At 41.6% G+C, this 17,138-nt stretch overlaps 1 protein-coding gene across 12 annotated transcripts in view; it reads right to left on the minus strand.

The window, feature by feature from the left end:
• ARHGAP26 (Rho GTPase activating protein 26) overlaps positions 1 to 17,138 on the minus strand; it is a 199,368-nt gene that overhangs the window by 131,874 nt on the left and 50,356 nt on the right. For 10 of the 12 annotated variants that reach the window (XM_083728263.1, XM_083728262.1, XM_083728256.1 and 7 more), the window contains 7 exons: positions 16,730 to 16,825; positions 15,597 to 15,658; positions 13,562 to 13,633; positions 11,683 to 11,784; positions 7,224 to 7,334; positions 3,046 to 3,150; positions 2,102 to 2,231 (listed from right to left, as the gene is read on the minus strand). In XM_083728263.1, the coding sequence (XP_083584389.1) occupies positions 2,102 to 2,231; positions 3,046 to 3,150; positions 7,224 to 7,334; positions 11,683 to 11,784; positions 13,562 to 13,633; positions 15,597 to 15,658; positions 16,730 to 16,825 (678 nt within the window). Of the gene's footprint in view, positions 1 to 2,101; positions 2,232 to 3,045; positions 3,151 to 7,223; positions 7,335 to 8,704; positions 8,769 to 11,682; positions 11,785 to 13,561; positions 13,634 to 15,596; positions 15,659 to 16,729; positions 16,826 to 17,138 lie in introns of those variants that run through there. The other 2 variants (XM_083728259.1, XM_083728258.1) reach the window with 2 other exon arrangements.

Genomic DNA, 17,138 nt, shown 5'->3' on the forward strand with positions numbered 1-17,138 from the left:
CAGGTAACACTCACTCCATGTCTGGTGGCAACTCTAAATATTTCTTACACCTAAGCAATACATTCTTATGGCTCTATTTCTCCATGACATCTGAGCTTGAATCCTAGCAAGATGGAGGCACTATGGATGAGTGGTTGCTATGTTTAAGAAATTGGTCCATCGCCTACCCTGGATGTTGTTGCACTCCCCTTGAAGGAGCAGGTACACAGTCTGGGGGTGCTTCTAGATCCATCCAGCTTTGCCACTTGAGGTCCACATAGCCTCAGTGGCTAAAAGCACCTTTTACCAGTATTGATTGATACAACAGCTATGACTGTTCCTAGACCCAGAGAGCTTGACCACAGTAGTTCAAACATTGGTAATTTCAAGATTGGATTACTCCAATGCACTTCCCTTGTGCTTGGTCTGGAAACTGCAGTTAGTGCAAAATGTTGCAGCACAGTTGTCAACATGTGTGAGACCATGTGAGTATATAACACCTTTGCTCAGAGATCTGCACTGGTTGTCTATTTGTTACCGGGCCAAGTTCAAGTGTTACTATTGGTATATAAAGCCCTTAGCATCTTGGGACCAGTTTACATGTGGGATTGGCTTATTACATATGTGCCACTCAATGATTTTGATCTGTGGAACTGGCATTGTTACATACGCCAAACACTACTCATTGCACACTTGTAAAAAACAAAACACAACATTCTTGGGTGTAGCAGTACCTACACTTTGGAATTCCCTATTGACATCAGACAGGTGCCCTCAACATACTCTTTTTGGCATCTGCTTAAAACATTTTTGTTTGGGAAATTCTATTCAGAAACATAGGTGTTGATTTTTAAAATCTCTGCTTAGCTAATGAATAATTTTAATTAGCTTTTAATTTTTAAATTGCTTCTTTGTAATGTTGATAATTTTAATATTTATTGTAAACTACTTAGAGTTTTTATTACAATCAAGTGCTATATAACTTTTGTTAAATAAATTAAAATAATTGGCCCCTCACTATTTACATTAATGCCATGCTGCTTTTGATGATGATGGCGTCAGCACTGATTTTTTTTTAAAAAATTAAACACTTATCTATATGTTTGATTTGCAAAAGAAAAAATAATGAAGTGGTCCACTGAGACCTCTAGCAATTTTCCACTAATCTGCAGGGGGAAAGGTCTGAGAACTGCTGTTGCAGAACTTCAATCCATAATCACCACAACTGAAAAGAGTAGCATGATGTAGCATTTTTGTATAAAAAGAAATGGCTCAACTAGCATCCTTTTCAATATGCTTAAAATAAGGCAGGATCTATTTAAAGCTTTCAATAAAAGTTTCTAAGCTAGAGATAACTGGGTCTAGTAAGAACTGTTGAATGGAATCTTTTAAAAACCAATGTTGTGCATGTTCTTGGTAGTGGTGCCCACCCAGTGGAACACCCTCCCTTCAGATGTCAAGGAAATAAACAACAATCTGAGTTTTAGAAGAAGAAGAAAAGTTTGGATTTGATATCCTGCTTTATCACTACCCTAAGGAGTCTCAAAGTGGCTAACCATCTCCTTTCCCCTTCCTCCCCGTACAACAAACACTCTGTGAGGTGAGTGGGGCTGAGAGACTTCAGAGAAGTGTGACTAGCCCAGCAGCTGCATGTGGAGGAGCAGGGAATCAAACCCAGTTCACCAAATTACGAGTCCACTGCTCTTAACTATTACACCACGATGAAGGCAGCCCTGTTTTTAAAGCACTGATGTTTTTATTATGTTTTTAGATATATTGTCAGCCGCCCAGAGTGGGGTATTGGTGGTATTTTTTTATTATGTATTTATTATTATTATTATTATTATTATTATTATTATTATTATTGTTGTTGTTGTTGTTGTTGTTGTTATTATTATTATTATTATTATTATTATTATTATTATTATTATTATTCAGGGGAACTACACACCTTGACATTGGGGAGGGGATTCTACCGCAGGCAACAGGAGCTTAGGTCAGCCTTGTTCATACAGACAAGAGAGGCTCATCCTGTTTTCCTAACTAAAATAAGAACTATCACCAGTCAACTGAAAAGTCCATTGCATAGCAGCTACATGATCCCAGGGGAAGCAACACATACGCTTTTCCTGGACATAGAGATATCCTTCCATTGTGAAAGGGCTGATGTTTTTGTGCTCATGGGGATTCTCCTTCATCTTCCTCATCAAGGACTCAACCTCTGATCTTGTGCCTTCAAAGCGATTTCTTGTCTGCATTTAAAGTAGATGGCAAAAAAGTGGTGTTAGGTAGCCTTTACCAGCCTTAAAACACACAGGATCCAGAAAAAGAAGCTGCTACTGCTCTGGGTGCAACAAAGGAACCAACAGCTTCATATAAACCCTTAAACTCACACATGCAGAGATCACAGAGAGGTTGCGTGGTGTGAACCAACAGCACATTTATGAACTCTCATGTGCAATTTTTATATATAAATAAAAAGTACCATGTTTATGGCAATCTGAATAGAGATACACTCATCTATTAGTGTGTGCATATAGTTCCAGTTCAAAGTATGTGCATTCCACAAATACACCAGAGTTTCTAAAGACTGATGAAGAGGTAGCTAGTATCAGTATTTTGAGAAACACAGGTATGCAATAACATAACTATATAACCTAACAACCTCCCAAATGCAAATCCTTCCACATAAACCACAAGGCAAATTTCCAATTATGAAGCAATTCATCCTACATGAGAAGTAGAGGCTGAAAGTTGCCAACATCAGCTTCTGGCAGTAACACTCACAAATGATGTCACATTCTTGAAGAAGCAAACAATGGTTTTAAATACTTACTGAAATTATTGCACTTAGGCATGGACATGGATAGACAGCTGGCTCTCAACATCCATAAACAGAAGGAAACAAGCTGCTACGGAGGCTATGTGTTAGGTCACCATGCTTACCCCCTGTCCACTGGGGGAGTGGGGATTGCTTGTGTACAATTTTAACCTCTCATTAACATCCTTTGTGAAATGTTGGTAAAGTTGCATTGTCTCTGTTAAGTGATTCTACTCTGTGCTTACATTTTGTATGCTAATTGTCAGCTCCGTCTTGAAATCACTGAAATCCTTTGCAAGCTCATAGCCATGGTGGTAGAATGTGAATAGCCCTTGGAGAAATGCCAGCAGCTGCAAGAGAGAAGGAAAATTAATAAAAGAAAACCAAAGTGGCTGAGGTAAGAGAGAGACATAGACAAACATGCTCTCCCTGGATTCTACTGTCGTACCTCAGCTCCCGAACACCTTGGGAGTTGAACGTTCCGGCTCCCAAAAGATCAAAAACCAGGATTGTGTGTTCTGGTTTTCAAACCTTCTTTTGGAAGCTGAACGTCCGATGGGACTTCTGCAGCTTTTGATTGGCTGCAGGAGCTTCCTGCAGCCAATCAGAAGCCGCGCTTTGGAAGTCAAATGTTTCAGAAGTCGAATGGACTTCCGGAACAGATTCTGTTCTACTTCCAAGGTACGACTGTGTTTACTCAAGGAGAGAGTTATTGCTACTGCCCTTTCTTCCCATTCAACATCACAGTGCATCTCCGAAGGAAAAAAGAAAAGAAAGTATAGTTATTCTGTGCTCACACACCTGGGAATTAGTCCTATTGACCAAAATAGGAGTTACATCCATAAGCTTCGCCAGCATGGCTACACACCTATATTGGAGTAAACACCACTGAACTCAATGGGACCCACTTCTAACTAAAACATGGGTCACCAGCACAGTACCCATGGGCACAGATCTGCCACCAGAGGCCTTCCCTTATGCCCACAGAGTTCCATTCCTGCACTAAAATCAGGCTTAAAAGAGGCCTTCTTTAAGCAACAGAAGGCTTTCTTTCCACACACGCCCACATCTAATGGGGGGGGTGATTTAAGGGGATTACATCTGGGGAGAGTTGTAGCACATGTGTGATACCCACAACAGTTTCTTTCTTTTTTTTAAATAAATTTTTATTAAATTTTTCCACCATAATAACAAGCCACAAAGCAGAATAATACACAGACACAGAAAAGGAAAAAAAGAAAAAGAAGAAGAAAGAAAGAAAAGAAGAAAAAAGGGGGGAAGGGAGGGGGGAAGGGGGGAACAATAAACAAATAAACAATAATAACAAATTTAATTCTTTACAAATCCAACTTTTTAAACATCTTGATTGACTTCCTCAAATCCTTCCCTTCTGAGTTTCCTTGTAATTTAAAAGTAACAGCTTTCCAATATCATTATTAAACTAAAACAATTTCCAATTATAGTCATCTTATTCACTTTTCCTGACATTCTGAATCTCATTTATTTAATTATAACTTAACGTGTCCTAGGCCTATTTGTTTCTTTCAAGTAATTTCTATTTTTTTTTATATTACAATATACCCACAACGGTTTCTCTGCCAAAACAATTTGCAACCTCTGAACTAAAGCATCCCTTGTCTAAATGTATGCAACAAGTTTGCTTTTTTAAATCACTCTTTTACTAGTGTTATTGTATGACACTGTGCAACCTCTGGAGCTTTCAAAACTTCTCTTCTGACAGTAGCAGACAGCTTCTTTAAAGCATTTTCATCCATTTAAGTCTTTAAATTTAACTTGAAAGGCCTGGTAAGATCTTCAGTGAGCAAAAGACTCAAGCATATATGTAGCCATGCCTCACTCTCTCAGGTGAGTGATGTCCTGCTCAGTCTCAAGAGCACATTATACTGCATCTGGGATTTGTGCATTCAACTCGGTAACATAACACATATGTAAAATATGCCCCATTTTAAAGAGCTTCTTTAATTCACACCCCTTCTCCTGCTTGCCACTCTTTGCCCCATTTTAAATAAATAGTCATTCTGTACTTTCCCTGTGTTTGTGTGCATACAGACACACCATACACACAGAATGTGGTTTAGAAATATTCCACAAAACAATTTAAGCAACGCATCAGCAATGCCTGGCGCCATCTGCAGGTCAGATACAAAAGTTACACAAGAATTTTGTCATTTTATCTATACAGTCATACCCCGGGTTGAAGTAGCTTCAGGTTAAGCATTTCCGGGTTGCGCTCCACGGCGACCCGGAAGTAACGGAGTGTGTTACTTCCAGGTTTCGCCGCTCGCGCAGACGCTCAAAACGACGTCACACGCGGAAGCTGTGAAACGCAACCTGCGCATGCTATGAAACGCAACCTGCGCATGCACAGACGCGGGTTGCATTCGCTTCGGGATGTGAATGGGGCTCCGGAACGGATCCCGTTCACATCCAGAGGTACCACTGTACTGGTAAGAGTACTGTGGACTTTATTCGTTCAAAGCTCCAGGATGGAAGGAAAGGATACCCACCCAATCTTCATTTTACAATAATGGAAACACGGCTCAGATGAAGTCAGTAGTGTTCCAGGACCATAAAATCACAAAAGGACCATAAAATCACAAAAGCTATTTTGAGGAATACATGAAATGAACGGGTCTATTTTTTTTTATTGTTTGGAGGGAGTAAATTTGGAGGCAAACCTCTCTATTCAGAAGCTACTAACATACGCTTTCAGAACGTAAAAACCTTGCATACCAATGATGAAATTTCTGCCTAACAAAAATACTGCTTCAGAAGAGAATTGACTGAAAGTACTGCCTAGGAAAATATGAGGTGGGGATCAGGCAACTTATTAAATGTTACCTCAGCCATGAAGCACTAATGTCTCAGCTTCAGTTCTCCACACAAGCCCTCTCAGGATATTTCCTGGATGGTGTCATACATTCCCTACTTGGGTAAGGTGCTTGAGCATGTGGTGGTGGTCCAGCTTCAGGAATTTGTGGATTGACCTCAATTTTAACTCATGAACTATTACTGCAATCTGCTCTGATTGTATATTTTATCTTTATGAATGCTGTTTTTATTGTGTTATGCGAGCTGGTCTTTGACCGTAATAAATTATCTCTCTTGTACCTTGACCCATTTCAGTTCTGACCTGCTTTCAGCACTGAAAGTGGCTCTGGTTATGTTGATGGTTACAGAAATAGTTCAGGAACGCAATATCTCAAGGACCGCCTCTTCCCATATGAAGGGACCCAAACCTTGTGGTCATCATCTGATGCCCTTCTTTGTGTGCCTCCTCTATGAGAGGTCCAGAGTGCGGCAACATGAGAACAAGCCTTTTCTGCAGTGGCTCCCCAGCTGGCAGGTGGCTACAAGCAACTCCCACAGCCGGTTGCCCAGCAAGGAAAAAATTTCTGATCATCCGCTTTTTATTCAGTATTTACAGAGATAGGCTTTGGAACACAACCTCTTGGAGGTTCTGAACCACGGACTGAAGTCAGTTATAGGCTGAATGTCGTTAAACTAAAGTAAAGCTTAATATTGCTCTTAATCAGAAGGATGGCAGATCCAGTAATAAGAGTCTCAGCCTGTTCTGGACTGTACCTCGGGTTAAGTACTTAATTTGTTCCGGCGGTCCGTACTTAACCTGAAACTGTTCTTAACCTGCAGCATCACTTTAGCTAATGAGGCCTCCTGCTGCCGCCGCGCCACCAGAGCCCGATTTCTGTTCTTATCCTGAAGCAAAGTTCTTAACCTGAAGCACTATTTCTGGCTTAGTGGAGTGTGTACCCTGAAGCGTATGTAACCTGAAGCGTATGTAACCCGAGGTACCACTGTATTATAACCCACTGTCTTCTCGTTTCCTTTAATTTATTTTTACAATTCCGTGGATTAAAAAAATTACAGGACTCTACAGATTGTGCTTGTCAATTAGTGTCTATGGGGTTTAGCTGAAATCCTGTGAGGCAATCATATCAAGTACAGAAGAGGTTAATAAAGTCAGCTATGTTTCAACCAGCCATTGCAAGAGGGAAGAAAACTGGGAGGTACTGCGACATTCACATGCACACACTTCCAGGTTATTTTAGACCACACCACAATAGGCAACAGGTCCCATCCTGCTTGGGTGTGAGACTGATGAAGGCCACATCAGTGATCCTATTCAAATTCAGACGATTGTCTCACAATTTATGAGAAAACAGAAGGCACTCCAACATTGTTACTCTATCATTAATGCCTTTTTGGAAACTCAATCACTGTGACAAAATTGATTCTTTTTAAAGTGTAGGAGACTTCACAGCAGCTGTTTGTCAGTTTTCGCATCTGAACCGCAAGCAAGCAGTTGGAACCATCTCCAATATCTACTATACCGTAAAACAGTTCACAGGGTAACAATGAAAAGCCACGACTGTTTACTTACTGGTTCCACAAACTCAAACATCTTCCTCTCTTGAACTTCTTGTACTTTGAAGACATACTCAAGGGAGACTTCATAGAAGTGCTGTCGAACCAGGTCCACCTGGCTGTCTGCCTGTCAAATCACCATGTGGATTAAAAAGATACAAAGCAGCTATTAAATGTTAACATTTGGCACCAATATTATGCAAAGTGCTGCTTGCACAGTAATCTTCACAAAAGAAGGTTGAGTTCCAGAGCAAAGTAGATAGGACATCCAAACATTATACCAAGTCCACAAGAACAATTACTCTCCATCTCATTGAGGAACCCTAGGCTCTGAAGGAATTTCAGGGTTTCCCAGAATGAATCTCCTTTTTTTAAAAAAAGGAAATAATTCCTTTTATTTGAATTATTCACAAAGAAACACCATGAGATCTAAATTGGCACCAAACAGCTACTGCTTATATTTCTCACAAGGTGTCAGGAGTTGTTGGTTGTTGGTAAAGGTAAAGAGACCCCTGACCATTAGGTCCAGTTGCAGACGACTCTGGGGTTGCGGCGCTCATCTCGCTTTACTGGCCGAGGGAGCCGACGTCCAGCTTCCGGGTCATATGGCCAGCATGACTAAGCCGCTTCTGGTGAACCAGAGCAGCACACGGAAACACCATTTACCTTCCCACCGGAGCGGTACCTATTTATCTACTTGCACTTTGACGTGCTTTCGAACTGCTAGGTTGGTTGTTGGTAGTGTTATATTAATTCGCATATTCATAATTTGTAAATCTATCTTCCTCTAAGGTCAGGAAGGCATACAGTGCATGCTTTTTCTCCTTTTTGACTTTACAACAATCCTACAAAATGTAGGTCAGTGGACCAAAGTCACCTAGTATACTTCATGGCTGAGAGGGGGCATTGAACCAGGGTCTCTCAAGTTTAAGTAACTCAAAGGCAGCTTGAAGGCCTCCTTAGTGGTCATGCCTCGATTATGGGATGTTCCCCCGGTTACCCACCTTAGGACCTTTCAGGCACCAAATGAAGACCTCCTAATTCTCCTAAGCATTTGAATACATTTATAACTATTTATACATTTATAAATATTGCTGATTTTATGCTGCTTATTGTTTGGGCTCATGCCTGCTTTTTATGAACTTTTGAGCAGGTTGTTTTAAATCTATGACAGCTGAAAGTATTTGTATCTTACTGATATCGATTTGTGAAAACACCCAAGGGATATGGTTAAATTAAGCAGCATATGAAATACAAAAGTATAAATACTAATGTTCACAAGGGTCCAGTGTACAAGGAGTGGGATACTCTTAAGTGAAGTCAGTAAGACGTGGTGCCATATTAGCAGGCTTGCTAAGCAACTAAATGAATTCCAACCTCCCAGATGTTTGGCCAGCAGAAGAAACTCAGAGCTCTCAACACATGAACTATTGTCTTTGGCTGAGCCAGACACACCCGCGAAGCAGCTGTATGTTATTAATGAAGCACAGCACCCACTCTTCTAAAATTACCACAAACAACGAACTTCTCCACACACATTTGTCATTCTTCTGGCATGCTTCCCCTTCTGAAATCCTAGCTCAATAGCTAAATCCTCAGACATTTCAGACATTTCAAAATCTAAGGCACCTAAACCAAAATATCACTCAGGCAAAGATGTCACTCAGTCAAGGTAGCTTGAGCGTACAAAGAGCTTGTAAAGGTAAAATTAGTGAGGGCTCAATGGCTATTAGGCATTCTAAGCATCAAATACAGAGGCATGTCTAAAATGGAAAGCTCAGAGCTCCTTCTGGTAAAAATAATAATAAAATGTTTAATGTAGCTTCTTTTCCAAAAGTACCGTATTTTTTGCTCTATAACACGCACCTGACCATAACACGCATGTAGTTTTTAGAGGAGGAAAACAAGAAAAAAATATTCTAAACGAAACAGTGGATGTATGGTTTTTGTGGTTCATGCTGTGGCCACAGACGTGATCTGACTGTGAGTTTGGGGTAGCCCAATGCAAAAATCCTGAGGATCCATGCTTTGTAACCACGTTTTTGTGCCATTGCAGCCCCATGAAACAGTGGGTGTGGGTGTGTTTTTTGGTGCAGGCTGTAGCCATGGATATGTGATCTGATGGTGAACCTGGGGTGACCCAGTGCAAAAATCCTGAGGATCCATGTGGATCCGTGCTTTGTAACCACGTTTTAAGTGGGGAGGGAAGGAAAAGGATTCAAGATACAAGGAGCACGTGTGGGGTGTGTAGAGAAGGATGCCGCTAATGATGCAGGAGAGCGGTTTAAGGGGAGAAGGAACACGCGTGGGGTGGGTGGAGAAGGATGCTGCTAATGATGCAGGAGAGGGGAGAAGGAGCTCGGTGGGGTGTGTAGAAAAGGAGCTTTTTGGCGAGCTGAGCGGGGAGGGGGGAGGGAAAGAGCACTGTTGCTTTAAAGTAGCCAACCGGACAGCAGCCACTTACAGCAGTGTAAGCAGATCCTTTCCTCTCCCGCTTTGCTCCTTCTCTCCCTCTTTGCTGCTTTACGCAGCTAATGGCGAATCCCCTGCAACCCAAGTCCTGCTCAGCGGATCAGCTGAGACGCTGGGAGAATCGTAATTTCCCCCTCTCCCTCATCCCGTGCCCTCCTGTCCCCAGCAGCCTTTTTAAAAACTTTTTTCTGGTTTTCACTGCGCTCGTGGCTCAGAGCCCTCCTGTGCCCTGCCGTCCCTCTGCAGCCTCATTGCTCCGTTTAGAGAGCAGACCTTTGCTAGCTGAGGCTGCAGCAGCTGTTGCTGGCTACAAGGCGCTTTTTCCGGCTCGCTATGGCTCCCGTCTGTCCCTCCTCCCGTGTAAGCGGCTGCTGCCCGCTTTGCTGCCATGGCTCTCCTTCCCTCCCTCCTCCTCCGCTCCTCCCCCTTCTCCTGGCTGTAAAGCAAGCAAAGCGGGACAGAAGCCCTGCAAGTGGCTCCCGCTTTGCTTGACTGACGGCAGCCATGGCTCCGGTCGAGTGCATTCGCTCCGTAACACGCGCAGGCATTTCCCCTTACTTTCTAGGAGCAAAAAGGTGCGTGTTTTGGAGCGAAAAGTACGGTACCCAGAACTAAAGATGAATGTGAAAGATGTCCACAAGGTGGCACCATTATTCAGTGGTTACATACAAGAATTGTATCTGAAAGGAGGCAAACAATTAGCTAGTTAGTTCTAATTGATAGACAAAATTCAGCACGCCACTGTCTGACTGCCCTCACTAACTCCTCAGGTTTCTCAGGTCAAAACCGAGTAATGGCAGAAACAATGACTGGCAGAACACGTGGGTGGGTGTGCTGTAAGGCACAAGGGTCCTCTCAGGGTCTACACCAGGCCCTTTAGGTCCTTATCCCACAACCCACAGTTTTTCCTCAGTCATCCCTGCCTCCCCTCAGATTAATGTATATTAATTCAGTCCCCTCCTCCGTCTGCCTCTTTCCTTCAGCGATACTGTATGTATACTCTTTGTTCCTTAGGTTTCATTAGAGTCCTCTGACATTCTGTCCAGGCCCTTGTCTGCCCTTCAGAGCTCTTCCTCACAACAATTTTTATTTTATTTTTTAATCTCAGCAAACTAGCTACTGTTCCTCTTTTTCACAAAATAGAGGTTTTTGTTGTCAACAGCCTTGCCCTCTTGAGTAGCCAGGATGTTCCCAAACATTCCATTACCTCAGAAATTTCACTACCCACAAGTTTCACTAGTCCAATATACACAACAGCTAACCATCAAACAGTTACTGGATGTGTTCCCCAAATATTAGCGATCGGCTGGGTTGATCTTGAGATTCTAATTACTTGTTGTTTTTTAAGTAAATCAAATGGTTCCTCAGTCTGCCTATCCTTTGTTTACACTGACTGCAGTTCATGCAGATTAACATGCCACTGTCTTTAATATCATTGTTTTTACATTATCGAAGGATCACATTCTCTTGGCTACAGCACATTCTCCTTCCCCCTTTCATTCTGGAGGTGAACCCCTGAATCTTAAAATTATTTATTTTAGGAACAAACAACACATTTTTAAAAAACAATAATGATTTCAATGTAAAGGAAATCATTGCAGGAGACAAACAGGAAGAAGGAGTTTAATTCTTTCCTACTTTGCCACAGTCCCGGCAAAAATCCCCCTCCAACAATGCTTTCTACATCCGGAGGAAAGCTTCCATTGGCACCAACAGCAGCTTGACTCCAGCAGCCAATATGTATTTCACTTAACATATTCATAATCCATGCCCTAACAAAGCTCAAAACAAGAGCTCACGTAGTCTCAAATTCAAGAGTTGTTTTTGTTTTTTAAAATTGCAAAAATGTGTTTTAACATATTGTGTTGTCTGGGCTCTTAAAACCAAGTTCCAGAAACTTCAGAAAAGGCCTTTCTTTCTCATTGCAGCCTGAGCCCTGAAGTGCATAAGCAATTCATGGGGTCTATAACAAGGAAGACAAGAAAACAAGAAGCCAATCTCACCTCTTGAAGTTGGGATTCCTTCTTCTTGGAAGACAGGTTTAAGTGCTTTTCTAACACACCACAATATTTCTCTGTCTCCTTGTCGTATTTTTTCTTGGCTTCCTGCCAAAAAATGTCATATACATATCAAGAACTGCCGCAGTACTTCAGCATGTCAAAGGAGGGATGAGCCAAATGCTAACATGTTCTTTTATTAATTCTAAAAATTTAACATAAAATTTTACTGTACTACAACTCCCATCATCCTCACCCCAGTCATGCTAGCTGGAGTCCAATTACATCTAGAGGACACCATATTGACTAGCCCTGTTTTAGGTTATGGCCTTCGCTAACATCAAATTAATTCCACCGCCTTGTGCAATTCGATTCCAGCTCTGGTGTCACTCCTAGGTGACGTTGTAAATCAAACACCAAAATCAGAGCCTCTTCAATAAAGAGTTTACAAGAAGGCTCTGTTTTACAAGAAGAAAGGCTGAAGGAAAGTGAAACTGGCAGAAGCCCATATATCTTAAGAGCAGCAACAAGTTGTTATAGTAACAAAGCAAGACAAGACAGAGGACAAAAGGTACAATGCCTCACAGAAACTGAGTAAAAATTAGAGCTGTGCCTAATCTCAGAAATTTCTGAAATGAAAGATGGGGTTTTAGGTTGAGAGACTCCCCTGAAAATATAGCAGCAGACTTCCTGCTGCTGCTCTCCTGCTTTCTTCTCCCCTCACTAATGTCAGCTAATGAACAAGCCCATGAAGAATGCCAAGGCATCATGGTGCTAAGTAGTGTGTATTCTTGTGCATTTTCAGCAGCGATGGACAACATCCAGTCCCTGGGCATAACCCACTGCTATTATTATTATTATTATTATTATTAATAGTATTGGTATTAGTATACCAGTCTTCACCCAAAGATCACAGGGCAGTTCACAACATAAAAATACAAAATACATAGAACACAAAATACATAATAAAACAAAAACAAACCAATAACCTCCCCCAAACCCATAAAATGTTAATCAGCCAAAGGCACGGTGATCGAAAAACCTTTTTGCCTGGCACCTAAAGATACATAATGCAGGTGCCAGATGAACCTCTCTGGGGACACCATTCCACAAACGGGGAGCCACCACAGAAAAGGCCTGTTCTTCTGCTGCCAACTCCTGATCTCTCATGGAGGAGGCACACGAAGAAGGGCCTCAGATTGCAGGGTCTGGATCAGTTCATATAGGGAGAGGCGGTCCTTGAGGTATTACAGTCCTGAGCCATTTAAGGCTTTATAGGTCAAAAACAACACTTTGAATTGTGACCAGAAACTAATCGGCAGCCAGTGCAGTCAGGCCATCTTGTCCTGGTGAGCAACCTGGCCACTTAATTCTGCACCGGCTGAAGTTTTCAAACTGTCTTCAAGGGCAGACCTACATATAACGTGTTGCAGTAATCTAACCTAGAGTTGTACCAGAACATAGACAACAGAAGTTGTGGCTTGCTTTTGCTGTGGCTGGCTGTGTATCTTTACTGACTGCTTTTCAGGGGAGGGGGCAATTTGATAGTTTTGTGGTTTTATTATTGATATTCTGTAAATTGTCATTGTGGTAAGGTGTCTTTGGTGGGCACTACCCTGTACAGCAGCCTTGAAATATTTTTTAAAACATAAATAAATAACATGAATTTACCTTATATAAAAGGTGTAAGCTTAGGCAGAGACTTTGCTTTGCTGCTGTTAATCAAGACAAAGGTTATGCTGGACATTATAGGATGCAGCAAAATACTATAATCGAGGGATTCATACAGTTTCCAAAATCCCAAAATAATATGTCTGTTGTGACTTTCAAACCTCCAGCATAGACAAAGGGTTTCAAGATTATCATTCGCCATTTCTCTACCTACCTTAGCAGCACCAATTTGCTCCTTACGAAATTTCTCCAGAGGTGTGATTAAGACCTCACCAGCATTCTCAATCTGATGACAGTAAAGAAAAAACATTCAGACTCCTTCATTCTGATATATGCTTCCTAACTCCTGTGCTCAATTACTAGAATTCGGTTTGGATATAGGATATTTTTCCTTCCGGAGAAACTTGTATGATTCAGAAATTTGCAGACCATATAATTAAGGATGATGACATAAAAATAACTGGCATTGACATGTAAATACTTCAAGCAGGAACAATTCACAAGCAGTACAATATGCCTGAGAGTGTGATCCTATGTGTTGATTCAGCAGCCCCACTGAGTTCAATAGGACTAACACCCAGGCTATTGGCATAGGATTACAGCCCAGTTCACCTAAGCCCTTATAAAACAGAAGGAAGTTGTGGCATTCAACAGTTTGAATAGCTCAACCCTATTCAATATATTGTTTTGTGATGCAGTTTTTTTCTTAGTTTGAAACATTTGTTTAATAAAAAAATTATATGCCGCTTGCTTGAAACTTCTAAACAGTTTACAACAAATAAACTTTGAACACTCAGACAACAATAACAAGATGATGTGATGAAGTCACACAACAGTTTGGGCAAATATTAGATCCTGAAACAATACACACACAGAGAGAGGGGGGGAGGGAGGGAGGGAGAGGGAGAGGGAGAGGGAGAGGGAGAGGGAGTTAGTTATACATTTCCGAAGCGGGGCAGTAACTGAGGTAATGACTCTGGGCTTGTCAACATGACTGATGAATCTTCCTGAGAATTCAGTTTTCCCCTTCAAAATTTATCTCAGCAGTCTATATCTGTGAGAGTTTAAATCTGATTCCTTCCATCCAAATTTACAGTTTAACATCCATGCGTGTCCATACATGTGGGCATTTACTATCCCAATATACTCACAGGACTGGACCTTCTTGGTTGCAGTGCCCAGCTTACTGAACTCCGTATGTGAAGATGTAATTGGCTCCCTCCATAGTCGTTCTGTTAGCACCTCTCTTTTTTGCCAAACTTCTGGGCTGAGATTCTCCCCCCTGCTAGTGTGAATTTTAGCTCTTCTACCTTACCGCAATTTATATTGTGCTTTTCTTTTCTAACTGCATACATGTGTTTCTGCTGAGCTGATCAACAGATGTTTGGGAACAGTAGCAAGAGAAACTGGGATCTAGCTCTCGAAGAAAGAGAAAGTGTGCAACTACCACAGGCATACATGTGTGTGGGTGACGGTGGCATCTGTCTGTTGCTGAGTTATTGGAAGTATCTGTGAGGATGGAAAATGTGGACACACTCAGCACATTTGGCCCATCTCTACAACAACTTCTACATTCAATGCTATCAGGGAAACTTTACTCCAAGCGAGAGCAAAAATGTATAAACAAGCTGTACTGGATAATTGGGTCTTTGTTCTCTGAGTGCCAGACCAACTGGATTCAGTGGCAGGCAGTTCATCGTGGCTTGCCCTCCCTGTTATGCTGCCAAGACTTACTCCCAAAGGGATGAATATTGCTATTCTCTGAAGAACAAAAGCTGACAATTCTGGCTGTTGAGCTATACCATGGCCATTGGCCAAAGCAGGCAAGAGCGGCACAGAAATTCTTCTTCCCATGGCCAGCAGATATATCAAAGCCTTGACATGGCACAATGTATGCCAGGGGGTGAGGATTCTGTGGCCCTTCAGATGTTGCTGGAGTACAGCTCCCATTATCGCAGACCAGGCTGGTGGGAGCTGATGGAAACTGGAATCCAACAGCATCTGGAAGGCCACGGGTTCCTCAGCAAAATGCATCACATTGGCTTCTAAATATAACACACTTACAGACCCTAAATCACTTATGCCAAGGAGACACTCTGCTCAAAACAAAATTTTACATGGCTGCTATTTCTCCTAGAACAGACTCCAAGTTTTGCCAAGGATTGTTCCTTCCCCGCTTCCACTGCTATAACTCCCAAAAGTTCATCATCGATTTTCCTCACATTATTTTGCATACACAAAGTCCATACCATGCGCATGCGCTCATCTTCTAAATTTCTAAGAACAGCAGCAAACTCTTGCAGGGATTTTGCTGTGGCAGGGGAGATAGAAAAACACAAGTTTGGTTACAAAGAAGGACTGCTTTCAATATATGCTACCACACATTTCAATTTTTGTATGGCACATTCACATTAAAATGTAAACGGGGAGGGTTTCTGTTCTACCCAGCAAGCAGAAACACTTGTACTGGTGGAACAACTGTAACAGTGTGGTGCTGAATGTTTTCCAGCAGAAAAATGAAGAGCAACCCATCCCAAAATGGCCCCTGGAAGAACTAATAATAGAAATCCTACTTGAATAGGTCGGCTTGTCATTTTTTCCAATCCAAATATCAACACACTACCTGTATACCTCCAGATCCTCCGGAGGATGGGGAATAGAATGAGAAAGGGGGTTGAAGGAAAGGGGTTTTCTGCCCAGTGTTGAATCAGGGCCCCTAGCCAACTACGTTTGCTCTTTATAAAAACAAAACTGTAGGAGAGCCAAATATGGCTCACCTGCTGTCTTGCCAAGTTGCACCCTTATTTTTATCTTCCAAAAACAGTACAATAATGCTTGATTCAAAAAGTCATTTGACACACATGGTTGAGGACACATGTGCAGTATTCACCTATTTTAATTACATATAATTTGTCATATTAGTGTAACTACTCCGTAATATTCTGGAATAAAGCAGGCTAAAAAATATTGCCTGCAGCTTTCTGAAACCATAACTAAGGGAGCTAATTCTGGTTCAGGCAGTAGGTAAACATAATTCCATTCTTCATTTACATTTACTTTGTTTTGTCTGATAGGTGTACAACTGCCCACAGAATATTACAGCCTGCACTTTCAGATGGGGAACTTATATTCAACGTCTATTCCCTCACGGACCTGAGAAGCTAAACTAAAAGCAACCAGTGCTCTCAGACCTAAATCATCACTTTTGGACAACCTCTGTTAACCAGCTGAAAAAGTGATGACTAATTATTTACAGACTCATTATTTGCTGGTGTACTGTGTGTGGCATTTTACACATATGGGAATTACTCCTGCTAAAGCAACTGAATTAGCCTACTTGTACCAAATGCTCCAGCGGCTTCTGAAGCCTGCCGACACTTACCTATGCAAATTTCATCATCTGTTTCTGCATCTCCTATACATCGAAATTTGAAATCATTCAAAGAATCTGCAAACTTCCGCTTTGCTGAAGACAGATCTAACACACACACACACACAAAGAGAAGAGAGAGAAAATTATGCATCCATATTAGGTAACAAGATGTAGGCTACAAGAATCTAACTTCCTTACGATTTTAGATTAATCTCCTTCAACTCAGTTATGCTCAGTTTGAAAGCACACAGGGCTTCTCCTCACCTTAGAAAAACCTCTGAAGGGAATTGTATTGGCACATAAATAAGCCCCACATATAATTGGGGATGTAGAATTGTCTTACTACTAAAGCTTGATTTATGTGCACGGCCACACTACTCAAGAACTGCAGGACTTTTAAAAAACATTCTACCATTTG

The sequence above is a fragment of the Podarcis gaigeae genome (assembly GCF_964106915.1).
Source record: "Podarcis gaigeae genome assembly, chromosome: 2".
In the NCBI taxonomy this organism is placed as follows: domain Eukaryota; kingdom Metazoa; phylum Chordata; class Lepidosauria; order Squamata; family Lacertidae; genus Podarcis; species Podarcis gaigeae.